This window comes from Haemorhous mexicanus, chromosome 4, assembly GCF_027477595.1.
Source record: "Haemorhous mexicanus isolate bHaeMex1 chromosome 4, bHaeMex1.pri, whole genome shotgun sequence".
Classification (NCBI taxonomy): domain Eukaryota; kingdom Metazoa; phylum Chordata; class Aves; order Passeriformes; family Fringillidae; genus Haemorhous; species Haemorhous mexicanus.
In genome coordinates, this window is record NC_082344.1 from 13,169,191 (window position 1) to 13,192,401 (window position 23,211).

Below are 23,211 nucleotides of genomic sequence, written 5' to 3' on the forward strand. Positions count from 1 at the left end.
TCCTGATGCTGAATTACAGGTATTGCTCAACCACATAGCATGAAGATGTATTGAGAAAGAGCAAACCAAGAAGGCTTTGCCCAGCTTACGTCACCAGCGAGCTAGCCTAAAGGATTTTGAGGGAGTGGAGCTTGGTCTCCAATTTGTTTACCAGCAATGATGGTTTTAATTCAATTTGTGACCTTTCTTGCTATCTAGTTCTCAAAGAGCTAACATGGACAAGGTGGATGGAGCTCTAAGGAAGGTGATGTACTGACAGGCATCCCTGCCCACGGTGGGAGGGACTGGAACTAGATGACCTTTAAGATCCCTTCCAAGCCAAACCATTCCCTGATTCCATGAATGTATAATATTCAGTCATTGAATATTTGCAGAACTCTTTTTCTTTTTCACTTATTATCAAAACGTGGTATAAAAATGCAAAGTACATTAACAAGATTTGATTGTTGGAAACTGGAGCTAAACCGGGTCAGAAATGAAGGATTACCAAGCTTAAATAAGGATGGGATCACCCTCATAACAAGCACTTGTGTGTCGGCATTAAGTGCTACTCTGTTACAGCGCTTCTAAAGAGCAAAGGCTTCTCTGAGGAAGGGCTGCTGGTCATCAGCACACCCGTAACTAGCACCTAAAAATGAGCAATAACTAAAGCAAGGATGAGCGGTAACTAAAGCAATAAATACACATCCCAGGAGGAGCTTACGGACTGTACACGTAGGCCGAAGGAGGGGGGCCATCACCTCATGCGCCGGAGTGTCTCCGTGAGAGAGTACAGAGCAGGCCGGCGGGACCTTGTGTACGCCGGGAAGCAGGTGACAGGGGAAAAACCCGCGCCAACTCTAAATTTTCCAGCCTCTCGGAGCCTCACCCAGCACCCTAGCCCCGCCCATACGGCCCTTCGAAGACTTTCCCGCCGCCCCAGTCCTTCCGTCCCCTCACGGACGGATCCGCCCCGCCCCGCTCTCGCTCGCCATTGGCCGTCGACAGCGCGGGGGGCGGAGCGTGCCGCGGAAGAGGGGGGTGCCTGCGCGATGCCCCCTCCCGCCCCCTCCAGGCTGCCTTTCCTCTCGCGGGGCTCCGCTTCCGGGTCGTGTCGGGAGTTTGGTCGCGTCCGTCGGGGCTGTCGGGGAGTGGGGCCGCGGCCTCCGCTGCCGCCGCCCGGGCGAGGGGCGGGCCGGAGCCGCGAGGGCCGCGGGGGGAGCGGCGGCATTGCGCGGCAGGGCGGCGAGAGGGCCGCGGGGAGGCGGCGGCGGCGGCGGCGGCCCCCGCCGAGGCCTGGTCTGGCCCGCCGCCGCCGCCGCTCGGCCGATGCGCCCGGAGCCATGGACAAAATCCTGGAGGGGCTGGTGAGCTCTTCGCACCCGCTGCCGCTGAAGCGGGTGATCGTGCGGCGCGTGGTGGAGTCGGCAGAGACGCCGCTGAGCCAGGCGCAGTGCCGCGCCATGTTCGCGCTCGGCACCCGGCTGGTGCTGCAGGGTCCCGACCCCTTCCAGCGGCAGGTGGGGCGGCAGGTGCTGGACGCCTACGGCCGCTTCCACCGCGCCGAGTTCGAGGCTTTCTTCAACCGCGGGCTTGTCCTCGGCCTCCTGCAGCGCGGATACGGCGAGCTGAGCAACCGCGACCCCGCCATCCTGGACTACATCCAAGCAGGGCTGCGCCTCATCATGAGCTGCCCCTCGGTGCTGGAGCTTTTCGAGCTGCTGCAGGTGGAGGCGCTGCGCCTGGTGTGCGAGCGGCCGGCGCCGCCGCTCTGCGCCCGCCTCTGCCAGCTGCTGGGAGACTTCCCGCAGTGCTTGCCCCGCGGCAGGAAGCTCTCGCTCGCCTTCTGCCAGCAGCTGGTGCGCAGCATCGCCCACTTCCAGAGCCAGGGCACCCGGGAGGCCGAGTTGCGCCTCTACGTCTCACAGGTAACCCAGGTCAGCGCGCTGCTCAGGAGCGTCTGGAAGGCCGAGCCCGACACGCTGCTGCCCTCGCTTCAGGAGCTCTTCGCTGTCATCTCCGCCGCGGGTGAGCGGGAGAAGCGCAGAGTAACGGGGGCGTGGGTTATTCAGAGAAGAGGAAAAGCCGTAGCGCAGGCAGTGGGCGCTCTGCAGGCATCACCCGGTAACCACAGCTTTCTCACCCACATAGTAAAATGCAACTTCTCGACTGTCGAGAAAGCAAAGATTTTTTTATTTCCTGCCCACCGCCCAAAAACTAGAGAATACTGATTTATTTATTCTTTGATTTATTTTGCTGCAGAGCAGGGCTGTGTTCGGAAAAAACTCCTGATGCAGTGCTTTAAATCATATACCAAAATGAGGTTTTGGGTGCCCTATTAAGGAAGATTTAAAACTATCAATAGTAAAACTCATATAAATATCTCAAACTCTCTTGACAAGAAGTTGGTGTCAAACTCTTTGGTGGTGCCCAGCAACATGACAAGGAGCAAAGGCCAAAAACTAAAACACAAGTTTCACCTTAACATGAAGAAGAACTTGTTTATATTGAGGGTGGTGGAGCACTGGAACAGGCTGCCCATGGAGGTTATGGAGTCTCCCTCTCTGAAAAGAGGGAGACCCCACTTGGGTGTGTTTCTGTGTTACCTGCTCCAGGTGACTCTGCCTTGGCAGAGGGGTGGGGCTACATAGTCTCCAGAGGTCCCTTCCAACACAGTTCTGTGATTCGATGAAAAGCTGCTCTTTCTTCTTGCTCCTTGGAGCTGTTTAACAAATTGAGATTTATAAATACATATAAGTAATATATGTAAAAGCAATGTATAAAATTTTAGGAAGCATCCAGTGCCTGAGTAATGGAAATGTGATTGTAAATAGGTCCTTTTTGACTTCTGAAATCTGTGAAGTACTTTATTAGTTCCCGTTGCAAAGTGCCTTTGCTGTTGAGACACCTGGGAAACGAGACATTGCATTTTGCCATAAGTGGTATGGATAGCAGAGAGTTGTTGAGATAGGACGTGGGGCATACCAGCTGCACTAAATTCCCAGGCTTAATATGAAGTTTAATAAACAACTTATGGTACTTCTTTTTAGAAAAATACAAAACCTACTTCTCAGTTCCAGTTAGGGTGGAGGAGGAAGTAGTTAGCAGATTTTCACTTTCTTCCATGGATATGAAATGAACTAATGGAATTTGTAATTTACTGCTGTTCATTGTCCTTAATTCATTGATATGTTCTAATTTTGGTTTGGTTTGTGATAATAGAATGCAAGATATAGGATAGATTTATTGTCACTTTTAAACTATGGTGAGGTTGTAGGGTAGAACAAGAAGCTTACTCTTTTTTCTGTGGGATTTTCTTTTTAGTTCCTTACATTGTCATATTCAATTGTTACAGATACTTCGTTCGAGCCTTCTGTTGCACTGGCAAGTCTTGTGCAGCACATACCATTGCAGATGATTACAGTACTCATCAGGAGCCTTACTACAGATCCTAATGTGAAAGATACAAGTATGACTCAAGCTCTGTGCAGGTAATGTATTTAATTGTGAAGGGAGTGAAGAGTCTCTTAATCTTGCCTTTCTTGAAGTTGTTACTGAAATTCCATTTTAAAAAAACAAACAAAAGCGTAAAGAAGAGGAACGTTTAAAATGGTATTCCAAGTCATGCTTTTTGGCATGTTAAAATATATATATGATGTTGTGGTTGTTACTGGCATGGTTTCAGTTTAAGGTTGCTGTCTTCATTGCTATTGTGGCTTCATTCTCCAGCCCTGCTGGGGTGGATAAAGAGGGTTAAATAGAAATTGAGAGGAAACACCTGTGTTCCTCATAGATGATATCTTAAGTGAGGTCTTCTGCCTTATGGAAGATGGTGTAAATAGGAAACTCCATAGGGTTTACAGTCAAGCTGAGAAACAAGGCGTTGTTTTCAGAAGATGAGCCTTTCTGCTTTTCCGAGAAGCAGGGTAGCATTCTCATGTGATGGTATTAACCATCATCTCCTGCTCCAAAGAAAGGAGCTGGTTCAAAATGAGTTTTACTGCTTAGTTTTGAGGGTTTTTCCTGCTTAGATATCTTAATGATTTTTAGAAGGATTCACAGAAAACAGCTTCTATTACCCTTTTCACTCAAACCCTCATAGGTTTTTTTTAGGACGTTCTTTGAGTGATAGAGAAACAGAAATGATGTAAAAGCAATTGCATATTATGTTTATCGCTAATCTAACATTGAGTAAAAGTGGTGTAGATGAGTAGCAGTGTAAACAGACTGGGATTCAGATCACAATTGTGACTAGTATCTTCAGATATATGAATAATAGTGATGCAGAAAGGTGACAGTGATAGAAGGATGAAGACCTTGAAGTTTTTTTTTTTTTTGATACCGATTGAAGAAGCTGTTATTGAGCACTGAAGGGTAGGAAAATGGGTTATGCAGTTAAACAGGGGACTATTAGAAATTTGTATTATTTAAAAAATAATTTTTAAGAAGGCTTAAACCTAAGAGTTCAGTGTCTGGAATATTATTACTTTTAAGTACATCCATTTGAGTGTACTGTAATACTTAAGCATTCATGAGTGTAGCGCTTGAATATCTTGCTGGGCTTTCTCACACTGAAAACATTCGTTGTTCACAGTAAATTGAGCAGCTGTATTTCAGTTGAAAACATAATGAAAAGAAGCAGCATTAGTAATACAATTTGGGGTAAGACATATTGTTTAGGAACTTTAAGAGAATCTCTTTGACTGGAGAGATTTCAGCAAAGCTGTGTTCCCAATCTAAAAGTCAGAGCTGCAAAATTCAGGATTTGGTCATGCTGATAATTTGCCAGTAATGTGCTGGTGATTCATTTTCAAGTTAGTGTAGTTTTAACATCGATGTTGCATTGCTTCATCAAGACTGTAATCAAATAACTGTAGCTTGAGAACAGCTTCACTGTGTGCCTCTGCTTAGGGAAGTAATGTGGTACTGAGCTTTGGTTACAGTAGGAGCTGTTATTATCAAATAAGTGCCCTTTTTTTGGGTACCAGCCGTGTAATTGGGTGAGTTTTGTTTTTGAAGGGGAAGGCTAATCTTACTTTGTTCATTCTTTGAGGTAATACTCTCTTGAGAGTCTCGATGTTTGTTCCACGGAACCTTGTTGGTTCCATGGAACCTCATGTCAACACTGCATCCAGTTTCCTTTTCTACCTCTGGCAACCCTTTGCAGCTATTACTCTCTTTTGGCTTAGTGAAGCAGTTGTTAAGAGGTTAATGCAGCTGGAATGTCTGGAGCACCAAATGACTATGCTGTCATCAGGCTTGCAGCATTCCCAGGAGATGCAGAACTCCAGGCACAACAAGGTCTGTTGAGAGTTAGCAGAGCTTTGGTTACTGTAAATTAGAGACCTTGTTGCTCACTTCATAAGTATAACATCTGTGGCACTGCAGAGTCTTTCTGAAGTTGAGCACAGAATAGTAAAAATTTATATTTAACAGACTCATAAATTGAGTTTGTTCAGAGTGGATGGTTCATTAGACACAAGATCATGTTAGAATTTGGCTTGAGCTGTTTCTGATGGACTCAGCTGTCTCTTGAAACCTTACCTGAAGCATCAATGAGAAAAAGCAGAAAATTGTTGAATTTCATTGAGGGTATATGGGTACTTTAAGAGTCTACTTCAGAACTCTGGGAGGAAATTAACTGGCTGTACTCAGGATCCTGACAAGCATAATGCTTCTTTGCACTTCAGCCCAAGTATCTTTGTTAAGAGAAACTGAAAATTTTGCTGAGACAAACTCCAGCTATAACCAGGTGCTCAGTCCTATTGGAAAAAATGCAAAATTCTGTAAAAGACTTGTAAGTTATTGGGAGTGACAGGTAGTCTGAGGATCTTCTGTTGCTGTTTTGGTGGTTTTTTTCCCCAATCTGAGGGAATCATGCCTGAGCTGCCAGATTCTTTGATGTGGTGAAGAAGATATTTTGTGAAAAAAGGTACTGTCTGAGGTTGCACAAATAATTTTCTATTCGAAGGTATCTAAAATACTGGCTTTACTAGGCACATACATGGGTAAAAGACCTGCTGATTTTAGGGTGGTATGAGGAAGAAGGTCCTCTTGAGGCTTATAAGGTTCTCTTAATCTAGTCAAACCCAAAAAAGCATCCTCTGTTCATATTCATGATCATCATGGCCCATACTAGTATCAGTCTAAAAATGCACTCATTGATTGCAACAGAGCAGAAGCCAAGTAAATGCAACCAAAATACCTGATCTTCGCCTACCCGGTCTAAGATGTGATGCTTTTTGGGACAGTCTCAAGCAGGCCTGCAAGTTCACTTATGTCTCTTCTTCTGGCATTTGTTTCTGCTCTCAATCATTAACTCTCAGATTAACAGTCATATGTTTTAGAATAGTGGTTTTGATGTAGGGCTCTACAGAATACTTGTCTAAACAGTTAAGAAAACAATATATTGTAATTCGGTTTAAATTAGCTGTGCAGTTGTTTCTGACTGCTGAAAAATATCAAGCCTACAAATCAAGGAGGGGAAGATTTGAAGATGATTGGTTTGTGAGTTGTGGAGCCTTTTTTTAGGTTAAGGTTATTTCTTCGCAGACAAAACCAGTTTGGGCCTGCGTTTTTGATTCTCTGTTTTAGAGGATATATGGAAAGGTTGCTCAGGATAAACATGTTTGAATTCAACATCTTGAGGAAATAAGAGCTTTGTGTAAATTCAGAGCACTGATTATGATGTTGCCATGTTTTTTTCCCAAATTTTTTTTTTATAGTAATATGGAAGAAACTTGGTAAGATTTGTGCTTGTTTGTTAAAAAGGCAGTTCTAAAGATCCCTTATTTTAGAGAAACCTATAAACTTTATATGTGCAGATTCTAAGATATATCCATTATAACTTGTCTCAATATCTGTCCAGTCTTGTGGAAGAAAGTTTTTTCTTCCACCTAGTGCTGCCAAATTAATGCTGCCTCATCTTGTTTGATGAAAGGAATCTTATGGACAATTAAAGAAAATTCAAAATATTACCAAGTAAAATCTAAGACGAGCAAAGCCTAGATTTCATGTTTTAGCTGGCACTCCCTTACAATATTGTCTGTGTCTTAGAATTGTTTCAGCTCATCTGCTTGTCTGTCTCAGGGATCAGTATAAACTGACTATTAATTTAAAATACCTCTGTTTCCTGTTCCTGATATTTCACTGTATGTTCTAGGCACAGGAGGTCCCTTCACTTTTTTCTTAGTTCAAGCGAAATGATCCCTTTTGAGATGCATGCAGACCCCAGACTGTATTTAAAATTACTAGATTTTACCATTAATTTAGAGTGTTTGGATTGGCTTCTGGGAGTGTTCCTTGGTAGTCAGTTTTGGTCTGCTTTGGAGTAAGAGGTGTTAGAGGGGAGGTTATCAGGTACAGGCACTTTGTCCGCAGTAAGTTTTTGCCATATGTTAGCTCAGTGTCTGTAACATCAGACCAACAAGAAGCAATACAAAATATTTACTTTTTTATTATAAGTTATTTTTGGGGATGTATATTTACTTCAAATGTATTAAATAAATCATTATTAATTTGAGTTAAATTACTTGAGATATAATCAAAATTAATTTACCACTTGCCCAACATTCCTGCATTACTTATTGTGAGTCTTATTGCGTAAGCGTGTTGCAAGCATCTTTTTGGTTGAGATTAAAGTTAGTGGCATATTGGTTTCTTTATATTTTTTGTTCTCCTATTGCCTTGCAGAATGATTGACTGGCTGTCCTGGCCTCTGGCTCAGCACGTGGAAACATGGGTGATTGCACTGCTGAAAGGATTGGCTGCAGTCCAGAAATTTACCATCCTCATTGATGTCACTCTGCTTAAGATCGAATTGGTATGTTGGAAAAAAGCATTCAAAACTGAGGGAGAGGGAAAGGAATTGCTACCAGCTATGCAGTTGTGTAGCATCCTTTTTATTGTAACATACAGTATCTTCTTACTCTGCAAATATGATGTAAATGCATTTATAGCAGTCACTTGCATGTAATGATTTTGTCTGTTTAAAATGGCTGTGTGTTTGAAGATCTTGTGTTTACTGAAATTTTACTTTGCAGATTCACTGAAATAAATGTGGGTTTTTTTAGGTCTTTAATCGACTTTGGTTTCCTCTAGTGAGGCCTGGTGCCCTTGCTGTCCTTTCCCACATGTTACTTAGTTTCCAGCATTCTCCAGAAGCTTTTCATTTGGTGAGTTACCGAATAACTGTTTTTCAGTGCTTTGAAATGTCACTCACTGTGTTATTTCTGAAATGGGTGTAAAGAGCAGCAGAATTGATATGCTTGGGTTTTGTCTGTTGGAAGGTTTTCAGATTCCTGTGGTTACAGGAAGGCTTATAGTTTCCAGATTCAACCACTTCATATATAACTGGAAACAAGCATTGTCCTTCCTTGTATGTACCTATTTCTGGCAGGAGTCTCTGGGCATCACATTTTGACTGCATGCTTCTGGAAGTCCATTTTGTGTGTGTGAAATTGGCTGATAAAGTTGGGCAGCAAGTAGGTTTTTAAGGACAGCTGTTTGGGGAAAACAGGTAGCTGAGATAATCTGCTCTATGTAACCTGGTCACCCTGAATAGGCTCATGAGCCCAAGAGGACTTAACTTCCAGAAAGCTGTGCTGTCTGTGTCAGTGTTCACGGGCAAATTAAAGGTCACCATTTTTAATGACCCCTTTTCAAAATGCATTCCATTAGTTAAGGCCATAGATTGGAGGGCATGACAGTGACTGTGTTAATACGGCAATGTGTTCCCACACTTGGTGTTAAGCTTAAACTTGAGGAGAAATATCTGAGATTTAATAGGAACAGCCTGGCAGATTTGTTTCTTAGCTGTTCCCAAGGCTCTGAAGGGGTATTAAGCCCTTTGTTTAATGTCAGAGTAATTACCTTAGGCCCGTTACACAGGTTTTTACCGAGAGATCTCTGAAGTTTCTCCACTGCCCTGATCTTGGGTTAGGATAGAAATTTGAGTTACAATTAAAAGCTGTGAATATGTTCAAAACATAAATATTTCATATATTTTTGTCTTGCCTTTTTTTTTTCTCCTGAGAGAGACAAAACATTAGAAAAAATGTAAAATATGAGAGAGCCTATTCTAGAAAGTGGAATTTGATTTACCAAAGAAAATTTCTGTTGGAGGCTGCATGCTGTATTGCATAAATACCTCCCTGCAAGATTTCATGACCATTTTAAACAATTTTCTTCACTATCATTTTAAACAATTTTTTTCACTATCATTTATTTGTGCTACTACCATTTTATATTCTGTAATATCTTCCTTCACTTTAAGTGCATGTTCACTTTTTAATGACAAATGGTCTGATTATGAGACTGTCAAATGCACATTTGATAAATAGAAATTAATTTACTTGGTAATGCATCTGAAATTACATTCCCTCTCCTTACACTTGAGCATCATTAGCATAAATTAGTTTGATATTTTTGTAGCAGAAGCAGTCTTGTACTTATGATGTAGAACTTATGTTCATCAAAAATCTACTGATATAAAAGTTTAATGCAACCTCAAACCAGAATAGATAATTCTGTGTATTCAAAGTGTAACTTCCAGTATTATCCAGCTTGCAGAATTTGACTCTCTTTGACAGAACTGAGAACCTATCCTTTTTCTGTTCTTCCCATGTGCTTTGTCTGTTCAAAATTACCGTATCTCAGATCTGCTTGATACAAAGCTCCTTCTTGGAGTTCAGTAGTTACTTTCTCAGTGCTGTGTACCCACATTATAAAGTGGAAGATGGAATTTTTTCATGGTAATACCTTTCAGTATTGACTTGTGGTACAGTGAATACTTCATCTTTGGATTTTTATTTTTAAACAGTGGATATCTTGCTTACCTAAAGAGCAAGGTTTATTTATCAGAGATGTAAAAATATTTTTTTATACCCAGAGAATAACCAATATTTGAAAAAGTGAGAAATCTGTATTTTGCACCCAGCCCTTTTTACTTTGGTGTTTTGAACTATATCAGTTCTTGTAATTGGTATACCTTCCTCAGATTCCTATATTCTTATGATTCCTGTTGTGTATTTTATGCCTTTAGCTTACAAATTGTTTGGAAGTAATTAATGATATGAAATTATGCTATCAACTTCTTTCACAGTTATTCAATTTTAATCGCTTGGAAACTGGCAAAGGTGTCTGCTTTGAAGTAAACTTCTACTTGATGTTTTAAGGCTAATGTCTCACACATTTAAAACTAGAGAGCTGTGCTGAAGAAGAGGAAGGAGATGAAGTAAACATTTCTGATTCTAATCTGACCAGTTTAAAGTATTTCTGAATCTGAACTAGGTTTCAAATAGGTTACTATAGCTATGGTAAACTTTCAGCTCGTAGTAAATGACACGGTTGTGGTTTATGGAGCTGCGCTGCCTCACTAGGTGGAGCTATGGGCCAGTTTCCTTCTTGTTGGAATAGCAGGAATGTATTCATTGGCTCATGAGTCCAAGCATTAGATTCTGTTAAAGGAAAATTTAGAGGTTTGTTTTAAAAACTGTATCTGTGAAATCAGAGCAAGATAGTGGTGGCACAAAAGCAAAATGTTTACACGGTTGTGGTTTATGGAGCTGCGCTGCCTCACTAGGTGGAGCTATGGGCCAGTTTCCTTGTAGGAATAGCAGGAATGTATTCATTGGCTCATGAGTCCAAGCATTAGATTCTGTTAAAGGAAAATTTAGAGGTTTGTTTTAAAAACTGTATCTGTGAAATCAGAGCAAGATAGTGGTGGCACAAAAGCAAAATGTTTAGTTAATATCCTTAATAAGATGAGTACTTTTGGACACTTAACTGTTTAAAACCTTAGCATGCACCTTTTAAGTTCATAAAGTTCCTTTTAAAACTTGCTATGTGAGCTAAAGAGAGCATTGAGTAATTAATTGTGCTGCTTGAAAATTGTCATGTATGAAGAATAGTGTACATTTTCCAAGTTATTGTTTCTCAACCACTTCTTATTTAATAACAAAAGATCCCCTGTCATTTGGCATGTATGAAGGAAAAAAAAAAAAAGAAAATGCAGTTAACACCTTTTTGCTTGTTTCTTTGTTTTCCCATTCAGATTGTCCCACATGTGGTCAGTTTGGTTCACTCCTTCAAAAGAGATGGCTTGCCTTCCAGTACAGCCTTTTTGATGCAGTTGACTGAGTTGATACACTGTATGATGTATCATTATTCAGGTTTTCCAGAGCTCTATGAACCTATTCTGGAAGCTATTAAGGTACATTAGTAATTTTAAGAGCATGGAATGTTTTTTTGTTTTCCCTGATGTGAAGCTGTAGTTCCACAGATCCAAATTTTTTACCGCTTCCATGTGGAGAAAAGAGCTAACCACATAATCTCATGTCAGTCCAGTGTTTGAAATACAAAATAAGTATAAAGCTTTGAGGAAGGTTGGGGGATGGAAGGGGAACAAGGACGGGGGGGTCTGTTGTATCTCCTAGGCTATCAGGGACAGCAGCAAGACCTTGAAGGAGAACTGGGGAGCAGGGGAAGATACAATACTGCTGAATGGGAAGACCTGTTGCAGAAACAAATAAAGAAACTTATTAAGCATGTTAAATGTTTCTCTTGTAGGATATGCCCAAACCCACTGAAGAGAAGATTAAGTTGATTCTCAGTCAGAGTGCCTGGACTTCTCAGTCTAGTTCTTTGCCATCTTGTTTATCTAGACTTCCTGGAAAATCTGAAACTGGGAAGACAGGCCTAATAAATCTAGGAAATACTTGCTACATGAACAGTGTCATTCAAGCACTTTTTATGGCTACAGAGTAAGTGCTTCTTAACAGCTTTTTTCATTGTAAATAATTCTTGCAGTTACTGCATTCTTGATTTTGACAGAATAGTAACATATCCTGGGGTCTCTCACCTTGCTAGAGCTGAGTGGGTTGTTTTGCATTCAGTTACTGGTTACTTTGTTCAAGTTCAGCTCTGGAAACTGCAATTTAAGCCACTAAAAATCCTGATCCTTTTGCCCAGTGTCAAAAGACAAGTCCTTTTTCCCTCACTGTCCTTGGTCACTGCTGGATTGTAAAAATTTTTGGTGATGCTTTTGTTATAATCTGGAAGGGTATTAAAAAAAGTCTGTCTGCATCCTATTCCTCCACATTTAAATGTTTAAAGACATAGGTATGTTGCACTATTAATTCTTACCATGCAGTAATTTTATATCTGCACTAGAGCAGAGTTCCAGTATTAAAGGGAAGTGTTACGTGTTTTGCTTTCTTTCAATTTGAAGTAATTATCTGAGCTGGAATGATAACTGAATTGTTAGAAGTCTAGCTAGGAAACTGATGTCTCTCTCTTTCATTTCAGCTTCAGAAGACATGTTTTATCTCTGAATCTAAATGGCTGTAATTCCCTAATGAGAAAATTACAGCATCTTTTTGCGTTTTTGGCCCATACCCAGGTATGTCAGTTTTTCACCTGCTTTTCTTTAAGCTTAGATCTGTGTACCAAAATTGAGAAACAAACATGAAGCCATGGGAGTCCTCTTGAGTATTTCAAGTATTAATATTATAGTTTTGTATGGGAATCAGTCTGCCTTCAAATGCTCAGATGGTGTGGATGGACTTATGAAATAACACATTTCTCTAGGTGGAATATGTTCGTGTTTTGTTTTTTCAATTAATAGGTAGTAATAGGTTTTCTTTGAGAAGCAAGAATGAAAAAATCCAAATAAGACCTGAGTTGATATACAAGCTGACTTTATGTATCTTTCTAGGGTAAACTGACCTTCTTCATTGATTTTTACACTAAATTTTATTGTAGTTCAAATTCTAATGTGAACATTATTAGCTATTCAAAACATTTTGTTAATGCTGGAAAGGCACAAGACACTTCCGTTCTCTTTGAACAACTGCAATAAGCCTCTGAAGAGATTGAGGCTACATCAGCTTCAAAATAAATAGGTCCTTATGAAGTACTGGTGCTCTGAAGAAAGCAAACAGGTTTTTTAACTCACCAGCAAGAATGGTAGCTGCTATAATACCTGGCTTGTACTCACTAAACATTAATATTTACCAGCAGGATAAACTATTTTTATCTTTGTACTAGAGGTGATTGCTGCAAAATTAATGACTCTCCCTTTGTATGGTTAAGTTGTTTAAATATTTGTGTACCTTGTGTTTCATTCAGCTACTCTGTGATAATGTAGTCCATAGTTCAGCTGTTAATATTAAAATAATATAATCAACTTTTTAAGTTGTTCCTGTGTAACCTTGCCTGTTCTCTCACTTGAACAGAGGGAGGCATATGCTCCTAGAATTTTCTTTGAAGCTTCCAGACCACCATGGTTCACTCCTCGATCCCAGCAGGATTGTTCAGAATATCTCAGATTCCTGCTAGACAGGTATGGTTGTCGTGCCATGAATGGGAATGAATCTGTAGCCTTACCACATAATGCTGAACTCTTAGAAGCAGTTGTGTAACACTTCCAATGCATGAGTGGGGATCAGGTTTTTCAATCTCATTCCTGTCTTTCTCTAGTTTTCTGTATCGTCTACAAACTACTTTTCTTCATGGGTTTAGTCTGTAGTGATGTCTGGATGCCATCTTGATTCCACGTAATTGAGAACAGGTTATGGTGGTAACAATGTGCCACTTTTATAAATCTAAACATGGGTGTTATGTTTAAGTTGTGGTCCTTTTGTTAATCTAATAGTAGTTGGTGAAAGCAGTTTAGTTGTGCTTCTGGAATGTCATGTTGGTGGAGACAGCTGTATTTCATACAAGGCATGCAAGTCACAAAGAGATGTACATGTCTTTATAAACAGTTAATTAAGCAAGCAAATTAGCTGTGAAAGAGATAAATCAGTAATACCTACATTTATTAATAATGCTCTTTATTTTTGGCTTGCTAAATGGGGCTTAAGCAATATTACTTTAAGACACATTCCACTTCTGGAGAAATTAATCTCAATAGTGAAATAGTGTTCTCTCTTTTTTTTCCTCCATGTTTTGGGTTCCTCTTTTGATTTGGATTTTCTTGCTGCAGAACTTTCTTGGCTGCAGAATTCTGACATTTACTTTGGAAATAGTCTGGCCGTAGACAAATAGTTACTTTTTCTCTTACAAAGTCTGACATACAGGCCCAGTCAACTAGAGAGCTGATTTATTAACACAATGTAATGCTAAATAATAAAAACATTGTTAGGTTTCTTTAATATTTGCCAGTTCTTTCAATATATCCATTGTGTTCTGTTATATATAATGAGACCCACAATAAATGCATTTGTGCCACTCATACTCTGTTTTGGAACTCTGTTTTTTAGCTGGAAAAATCTGAAATAGTGTGGCAATATTTGGAAAATAGCACAGTTATTTGGATTTGTTTTTTTTTTATCTTCAGGTTGCATGAAGAAGAGAGAACTTTGAAAGCATTGTCTTTGGCCAAGAGTTCTGAAAGTATTATGACTGACAAGTCCCAGGCACAAGAAACTGCCCATAAAACACAAGTATTTACTGAAGCACCTTGTATGGACAATGAAGAAAGAACTCTGATAGAGAAGATGTTTGGAGGAAAACTGAAGACTAACATATGCTGTTTGAACTGCAAAAGTATGTCTCAAAAGGAGGAAGCTTTCACAGATCTCTCTTTGGCTTTCTGTCCCCCAACTTCCTTAGAGAATGCTGACCCAAAATGCATAGAACATTCTGAAGTGAAAGACAACTACATGGTGCAAAGTAATACTTCAGCAACCAGTCCTGTTGCAGAAACACCTCTCAGTAATTTGGAAGTAAATCATGGATGTGACACAATAATGAATGAAGGAACCATAGATTTTTCTAGTGAGCCAAGTTCTGAGAATACCACTATTTCTGAACTCAAAGTTGAAAATAATGGGGATGTGTCTCAGAGTCTAGTAGGTAAAAATACCCTGTCAGTTACAGACTTACTCAATTATTTTCTGGCACCTGAGATCCTTAGTGGAGACAACAAATATTATTGTGAAAAATGTGCCTCTCTACAGAATGCTGAAAAAACTATGCAAATCATTGAGGAACCTGAATACCTCATTCTCACACTTTTGAGATTTTCATATGATCCAAAATGTCACATTAGGCGCAAAATCTTGGACAATGTTTCTCTACCACTTGTATTGGAACTGCCAGTGAAAAGAGCAACATCCCCTTTAGCTGTTGTTTCGGGAGGCTGGTCTGTTGGTGTGGAGATTTCTGATACTGGAGAAAATCTTGCTAAAAAACTAAAGCCCTCTGGTGCTGATGAAGTGACCTGCCCACAATTGGTGCCCTATGTGTTGAGCTCTGTGGTGGTGCATTCTGGTGTATCCTCTGAAAGTGGACATTATTATTCATATGCTAGAAATGTTACTGGGTCAGGGCCTTCAGGGCTCTGCCACCAGTCTACAGCTCTTTCTTTAGTTTCTCCTCAGGATAAGTTGTTTGCAGAGGAGAGTCCTTGTGCTGTTGTAGATAATGAGCTGGACACTGAGATGCCAAGAGAATGGTTTCTGTTCAATGACAGCCGAGTGACATTTACCTCATTTCAGTCAGTCCAGAAAATCACCAGTAGATTTCCAAAGGACACTGCTTATGTTCTGTTTTACAAAAAGCAGAACAGCACCTGTGGCTTCAACACCAATCCAGCAAATGGCCTCTGGGTAAATGGAGACCCTCCTCTACAAAAAGACCTCATGGATGCAATTACAAAAGATAACAAACTGTACTTGCAGGTAAGATGGAAATTTTGTGTAAAGGGTGTCTACTTAAGCCTTACAAGAGGCAGTCTACAGGAAAGAACACAGTAGCTTTTTAGTATTTTGCCATATTAACTTTATAAATCACCAGTCTGGCTTCATCTTGGTGTTGTTGGACAGGTTTTGTAGTAAAGTTGTCACTGTTAGATGGGAAATGTCAAGGAAAATAGCATAAATTCATTTCAGTTTAAACTTTGAGTGGAGATGCTTGTATAGGTTATTTAACCACTTGCCGTTCCATATGGGAGAGGCTTCAAACAGTTCAAACTTTCATTGCCTTTACGAAATTACAAGAGTGGCTTAAGTTTACTTAAAAACTTCTAAGTAGTGTTCTTACTACTGCATTTTCATTTGTAGTGAAGCTTGATTTATAAAACTGTGCTTACTCAGATACTGGAACAGCTGAAATGATGACCAAATGTGGGTGACTGGATTCCATTTTCCCTTTGCTGCCTATGCCGTATCCTCTGTGGGACCAGCACTTAGAGCAGCACACTCCCTGTATTCTGAGAACTTCATCTAGCTGTGGCAGCCTTTGTTTCCTGTTAAAAGAAAACAGTGTTCTCCACACTTCAATATGTCTTTCTTAGAGCATTGCTGCGTTTTTTTGATGTTCTAGGAGTAAAAGTATGTTTTACTGTGTGCTCTTTGATGGGTTAAGCTGTTCCTATAAGGGCTCTAGGCTAACTCAAATTAGAAGAACTAGAGAAATTTAACTTTTTTGTAGTGTTTTATTAATCTGAGTTTCTGAGCTCCTGACCTTTTCTCATTTTAATTGAGGCTCATTACAAGTGCCTGGTTATGGTTTTTCTGAAATTATTGCAAATACCATGATTCACTGAATTAGATTACTCAAATTTTAAGATGCCATATTTCACTGTTGATTCAGAGTTCTAAATTATTTTTTTCCAGCTAAGTTAAGAATATATTTTTCTGTCCTGAGAAAGCCTTTATTTTTCAGAAGAGACATTAAAAAAAAATTCTCTATCTTACTGCTTTTGTTTTGCTGTTGCATATCTGTTTACCACATGGTAAATGAAGATGTTTTCAGTATAAATAACTAAACCTGCAATATGGTTTAGCTAGTGGGTAGCTCCCACTCTATTTAAAAGAAATTTTAAAACCCTTACTGCAAATAAATGAAAAGGGGGGATGCTCTGCGTTTTTCTGAGTCCAGAAAACTGTATTGACTATCAAGTTTTACTTACCTAATGTAGTACTTGTGGGGATAAATATAACAACCTGAAAATATTAAATGTTTTTAGAAATAAGGCTATTGCTTGTAAAAATGCCTGTGCTATAAGGTAAACAGTTAGGTAGTGTAGTTTTTTTAACTATACAGGCTATTTAGGCAAGGTCTTCTATTTTAATCAAAATCTGTGGTTGATTTCTGGTACTACAAGTTTTTAATATTTCTTTGTTATTCCTAGTAAAGGTACATAGTTTTTGGTGTGTCATAGAGTTAGGCAGATACTTAGGACTCCACATATTGCTGGAGATAGCATAATACATAATACTGTCTTCAGGAGCATGGCCAGCACATCTGTGTAGATGGTGTCCTCCAAATATCTTAATTTTGAAAATAAGTATACATTTAAGCCCTTAGTAGTGTACAATAGTTTCAAACTTAGGCTGTGTTTTTGACAAGGGCAAAATAATTTAAATTCACAAGGTCTACTTTTAGCACCTGTGAAAGTATTTGGACAGGACCTCAATTTAGTGGTTTCATGGTAGTATAATGCAGTCAGGTAGAATTGAAGGTGACCCCTGTAGTTACTGAAACCCTGTTCTAAAGTTTGCTCTCATTGCCTTTAGGGAGGTGTGTGGTGATGAAGTGTCATGTGAAGGCAGCTATCAGTATGAGCCTTAGCACTGGAATACTTTGTTTGTTGCCAGGTCCACTGTCTTTTCCTGTTAGCCTTCCAGAGACAACATTTGCCTTCTCTCCCTCAATTTTTGAAGCTCTTGGCCAAGTTGAGAAAGGTATACTAAAGATGGAAAATTGCTGCAGGGTTTATTGAACTAGTTGGCCAGAGACGAAATAGTGCATGATATGTCTAATGAAGGAAAAGCATGTGCTCATCCACTTCTTAGATGTCTTAAGAAGCCTGAGAATGTCTTATTCAGATGAAATAACAGCTGGCAGGCAGCAGAGCTTTCATGTTCCTTCCACTTTTTTGTGCAGGTACATTTTCCAGTGATTGACTCTGATTTTTATGAAATTCTTGAGAGTTGCAGAGACTTGCTATGTTATAACAGTTAGCATAGCAGTAATAACTGAAAGCTGAAAAGCTGCAATGAATAGAAACTAGATAGCTTGTCCATCCTTTGGCTTTTTATCTGAGTACATTGTTATTCTATGCAGTTGATGGAGTGGAATGAAGAAGTGTCTTTAAAGTAATGAACATTGATATAAAGGTTTTACCTTTTGACTTTGCAACCAAGAAGAAGAGCATATGAAAATTGCTAGGATGAAAATTTCTACGAAACATATATCAAAACCTGTTTTGTTAACTTCTCATCAGCAGTCTCATTTTTTAGTGACATCCCATGTTGCTATAATACAATTTTAGCATGAACTCAGATGGATTTAATTTTGTTTCACTTATGCTTACTGACAATCAGCAAAATTGTACATCTTAGATTAGCTGTGGATGTTTAACTTGAAAGTTCAGCTTAGCTGTTCACTAGAAATTAGTGTTGCTGCTTTAAAAGCCATTTCAAGGGCATGAGATTGTGGGGTGGGTTTGTTTTTTTTTTTTTAACTGTCTTTATTCTTTCATTTCAGGAGCAAGAGCTTAGTGCTCGAACACAAGCACTTCAAGCTGCCTCGGCCTCTTGCTCTTTCCGACCCAATGGATTTGATGACAATGATCCCCCAGGAAGTTGTGGGCCCACAGGTGGAGGAGGAGGGGGTGGGTTCAGTACCATTGGTAGATTAGTCTTTTGACTGTGAAGACAACCTGGAATACACTGGTTCCAAAGCAGCCTAATACTGCTGAGGACAAATAAAATACTGAACTCTATCAGAGTTGTATCAGGCTTTGAGACTTGATCCTTGTCCAAAAGCAAATATTAGTGGTTTTTTGGTTATGTTTTATTTGAAATAAATAAGTGCATAATGGAAAAAACCTACCTCTTAAAAGTTCAGTTGCTTTCATAGTAAGATATGCTTGCTCAAAAAACAGAAAATTAACTTTTTTTTTTAAGTAAATGCTAATGACATTACATTAAACTGAACAAAATGTACTTATGTCAGTTTCTCTTGTACTCATCCACTGAATGAAGAAAGTTCATTTTTTAATCTGATAGTATTGCTTTATGTGGAAAGCCATTTTCAGATGGGCTAAACTGCACCTGTAGTCTCTCACCCACTGCTTATTTTGAAATACAATACCTATGTGGATATTCAGAGATGATGCAATTTGTAATGAAGGCAATAAGTTAAATGGGACATGATTACAGTACTTTCCAGGTCAAAAGTTATTCAATCCATTTCCAGTGTAAATGAAAAGAAAAAAATTATAAATATTTGCTAACTTGCTATCCAAAAAAGTGCATGTTGTGTAGGAGCAATGTTTTTAAATAGAAATTAACTCAATAGCATTTCTAATTTTTTTGAGGATTTTAAAATTATTAAAGGGAATATATCTGCTGAGTATTGGAAAGGAAGAGATTCTGTATGTGCCTTGCAGTACTGTAACTTAAACTCTCTGAGGCTGCAGAAGATGAGAAAATGTCTTAGTAGTCAATTTCTTTTTGGTCAGAATTAGAAATCAAGACCTTTATAGAAAGTTTTTAGGTTTCCAGAAGTTAAAATCTGTTAGTTTGAAATGCCGTAAATGTTGCCCTTTATTTTTTGATTTAAAAATATACATACCTATATCTATAACTTTCATGGCCTGTACTGCTGAGAAAAAACTGGTCATAAAGATGGTGCTATGTTCATAAAATCACAGAAAATCTGCCTCTGTTGGTCTGTGCTGAGGATCTGTGCTTATAAGAGTCTTTTGAAGCTTTGCCTTTGGTTTTTGCTAGTAGTGAGAATTTTCTGGTGAGTTCAGGTGGCTTTTTTTTTGGTTTTTTTTTTGTTGTTGTTGTTTTTTGGGGGGTTTTTTGTTTGTTTTTTGTTTTGTTTTTTGGTTGGTTTTTTTTGTCTGCAGAAGCCCACAATTATTCTGCCTAAGAAGCACTGTTTGCTCATTAGGCAAGTAGAGGCTGAGGATCCTTTCCTTTGAGTCTTGACAGAAATAGCAACTTTGATTTTGATGTGAAATGAGGATAACAGAAGGACTTAGACTGTTGAACCCAAGTGATTAATTCTTTAGTAATCTTAGAGTGAAGTGTAAATTTATTTAGAGTATTTTTACAAAATTCTACACTGGTTCTGTTGTGTTTTTATATTCTAGTAGGTGACAAAATGTGTCCTTAAAAAGCATGCGGACCTGGCAGGTTTTAGCATAACTGTATAAAAATAAGCAAATTTCTTAAAAATGCTTTAAAAAAGCATAAGATATGTTGAGAGAATTAAGTCTTGTTCATATGATTTTAAATATATGGAGTTTAGTCTGAAAGGTAATTTAGCTTGCAAGTTATTTTTATATTATCACTAAAACTATATGATTTAGTATAGGTTCAGATGTTATACTCAAGAAAGCTAGAGCAGCTGACTTTGATATTTTATTTTTTTTTTAATACTTTCCAAGCTTTCTTGTGACAATTTGTGATACCTTGGCTTTGGCCTACTCTTTTCATTGCTGTCTTAGTGGTAGGTCTCTGAACCAGGGGTTCAGCCACAGAAACATGGAACGTTTTGAGACCAGCATGAGGAACATTCTCATTTCATTGCACTTGGATGAGGGTTTTTTTTGAAAGTTCATTTTGCTTTGAAATTCTGTAACTTTGTCTGAGAGGGTTTATTTCCTTTTAGTCTTCTCCACCAGTTTGCTTTGGTTTGAAAATGGTTTATAAGACAGGTTAATTTGGTTTTTCTCTCCCAGATTAAGGACACACTAAAAAGCTGTCTACTCATTCCATTACCTTGGGAATATTTTGTCTCTGTATCAATTTACTGTTCATTTTGAACTACTAGTAAGTAGAAGCAGGGGCAAGTGGGTTTACTCTATATGAAATCATAATTTTCGAAATGTCAGTTTTGTTTTTACGTTCTCACAGTAAAAATACAAATTATGCAGCCTACTTAAAAATAATATGCAGTATGTCTTTTGTATACCTGTTGAACTATATTTATTTCATGAGTTCTTAGAAGGCTTACTACACCCTTTTTGCCTATTCTAAATTAGGGGTTAAATATGGAAAATTTACATGAGAATAATGCCAATCAGGTTGGATCTGCTTAGGTGCAAAATGATGGATGTCTGAAACTGAAAATAACTACTTTCTTTCACCTTGTTAACTTTCGGCAATGCATTTACTAGGGGTTTTAAAAGTAGATTCTAAAATTCAGGATACCTTTCATAAGTCTGCATGCTGACATGACAGCTGTCCTAGGCTGGTGAGTCATAAATACCCAGCTTGGAAGGTTTCAGTAAACTTAGTCTAAGTGAAGAATTATTTCATGCTTTGAAATGTGCACCTTTATTATTGTTTACAGTAATGGTGTTGAGTGCCGCTGTCTTCTGGACATAAGAGAAAAATGTACATATGGTACTTTGATTTCTGTTGCTTGTGAATGAATGCTGGATGGTTTATTTATTTACTTTTTTGGCCCCATTATTAATAAGTTTGTTAAGTTGAATCAATAGAAAGATACAAAATGCATAAGACCGTTTCAGAAGCTTTAGGGTTTTTGTTGTTTACTTTAATGAAAGAGTTGTACCACTCAAGGGTGGTATGTCTTAAAATCGTATTTGCTTCTACCAAGACAGACTGTGATTTGGTCTTTGTTTTAATGGTCACTGAAATTGTATTAACTTTCTTTTGTGCTGTTAATTTTTTACAGTTTTTTCATGTGGAGCATCATAGTGGATTACTGTGAACAGTCTCCCCTGTAACAAGTGATTACAATGTCTATGAGCCCATTTATCCAGGATGAGGAGAGAATAGGCTTCTTTGAATAACTGAACAAATCACACAATTTTATTTTTTTTTAATCTGTAGCAATACGTTTCTTCATTGAGTCAGAACACTTTTTTTGTACAAGTGACAGGCAAAGGGCAAAGGCTCTGGGAGATGAGAGTGTTGAAACAAAGTCAAGTGGATATAAACTTTCTGTAAATTTAATTTAGATTAGAAACAAAGTTTCTAATTCTGGAACAGCCCTCTGGGCAGAGCCTTGCTTTGAAGGAAGAGCAAACTATGTCTATGAAAGAAATTAAATGCAAAGTGTTGTCTGAATAGTAGGCAACTAGACCTGATAAACCAGAGGTCCCTTCCAGTCCCTTCCTACAGTTTTGCTCTTTTGTTGGGTTTCCTGTCTTGCCTCATTACCAGTTTTGTTTTTAAGGCTTAAATATTTGAGGGTAAATAAATAGAATATTAAACTGTGACATAACAAAAGTTAACTGCTCAATTTTGGGTGGTGTTGGTCTCTGATATAGGGGAATGAAGCATAAAGATTACCAAATCATGGTAAGTGGAAGCTTGGAGGAGTTGTGATCTAAAGAAATGTGCTCAGTTTCTACTACAAGGGTGATTTCCGTGGGTAACAACCTGCAATGTAATGTAATGAGTTGTAGCGCTTGGTATCTTCAGTAGGCCGTAATTAAATGGAAATTATTGGACATTTTCAAAGGGTGAGCAAATGATCTATGATGTAAATGAGATCAGAATAGACAATCTCGAAGGCTTGAATGTTCCATGCAGCCAGTCATCATAGGTCTAACTAAATCTGAATTCAGAGCTGTGAGTAATATGTTGTTAATTCACAGTGGTGTGGGTTCAAATGTGATAGAGAACCAAGAATTGTGTGGTGCTGGCTGGGTTGTGTCTGACGCAAGCTCTGCCTATGGGGTGTAGTGTAGCACTGCGTCACCACACAAGCTTTTGTGTTACAATGCACACCCACAATTCACTGGGAATCTGCTTTTGCTTGAATTAAAGCATCCAAATCAAAGGCACAACAACCAAAACTACCCAGACTGAAGCACGGATTAATGGTTTTTGATACAATATGCACCCTCCTTATTTAAAATGGAATATCTTCTTAATCTGCAAGATTCTAGATCGGTATGTGGATTCAGGATACACATTTCTTGTTCCTTTTTTTTTTTTCCCAGTGCAGATTAGTATTTTTTAGGAATCAGGTGTGAAAGTGCTTAAATAGACACGTCAAAAGGGGCAACACGGGAAAGAGGGACAGTGGGTGGTGGAGGAGAAGAGCCTGGTACTGAACCGAAATGGGACAAATGCAGAAAGGACAGCATGGCTCTATTCTGATTTAAAAGTTTCTCATGTTTTAATTTCACTGCTGTAACTTTTTTCCACCAAAGGCTACTTTGTCAACAATGCCTTGTGTTATCTGAGCCTGATCCTTCAGAAGTTTCCACTGTGTCATAATATC

At 38.9% G+C, this 23,211-nt stretch overlaps 1 protein-coding gene across 1 annotated transcript; it reads left to right on the forward strand.

The window, feature by feature from the left end:
* The first annotated feature begins 1,273 nt into the window (after window positions 1-1,273).
* USP38 (ubiquitin specific peptidase 38) lies at window positions 1,274-18,820 on the forward strand. Its single transcript, XM_059843844.1, has 10 exons — window positions 1,274-2,007; window positions 3,335-3,470; window positions 7,672-7,801; window positions 8,052-8,153; window positions 11,033-11,191; window positions 11,548-11,741; window positions 12,286-12,379; window positions 13,215-13,321; window positions 14,321-15,665; window positions 18,478-18,820. The coding sequence occupies exons 1-10, from the start codon at window positions 1,323-1,325 to the stop codon at window positions 18,637-18,639; spliced, it is 3,114 nt and encodes a 1,037-aa protein (XP_059699827.1). The 5' UTR covers window positions 1,274-1,322; the 3' UTR covers window positions 18,640-18,820.
* Window positions 18,821-23,211: the final 4,391 nt, after the last annotated feature.

Coding starts and splice junctions, on each gene's coding strand:
- USP38 (XM_059843844.1), top strand. CDS start 1,323: ATGGACAAAATCCTGGAGGGGCTGGTGAGCTCTTCGCACCCGCTGCCG. Junction 3,471..7,671: donor ATGACTCAAGCTCTGTGCAG/GTAATGTATTTA, acceptor ATTGCCTTGCAG/AATGATTGACTGGCTGTCCT. Junction 13,322..14,320: donor CTCAGATTCCTGCTAGACAG/GTATGGTTGTCG, acceptor TTTTATCTTCAG/GTTGCATGAAGAAGAGAGAA.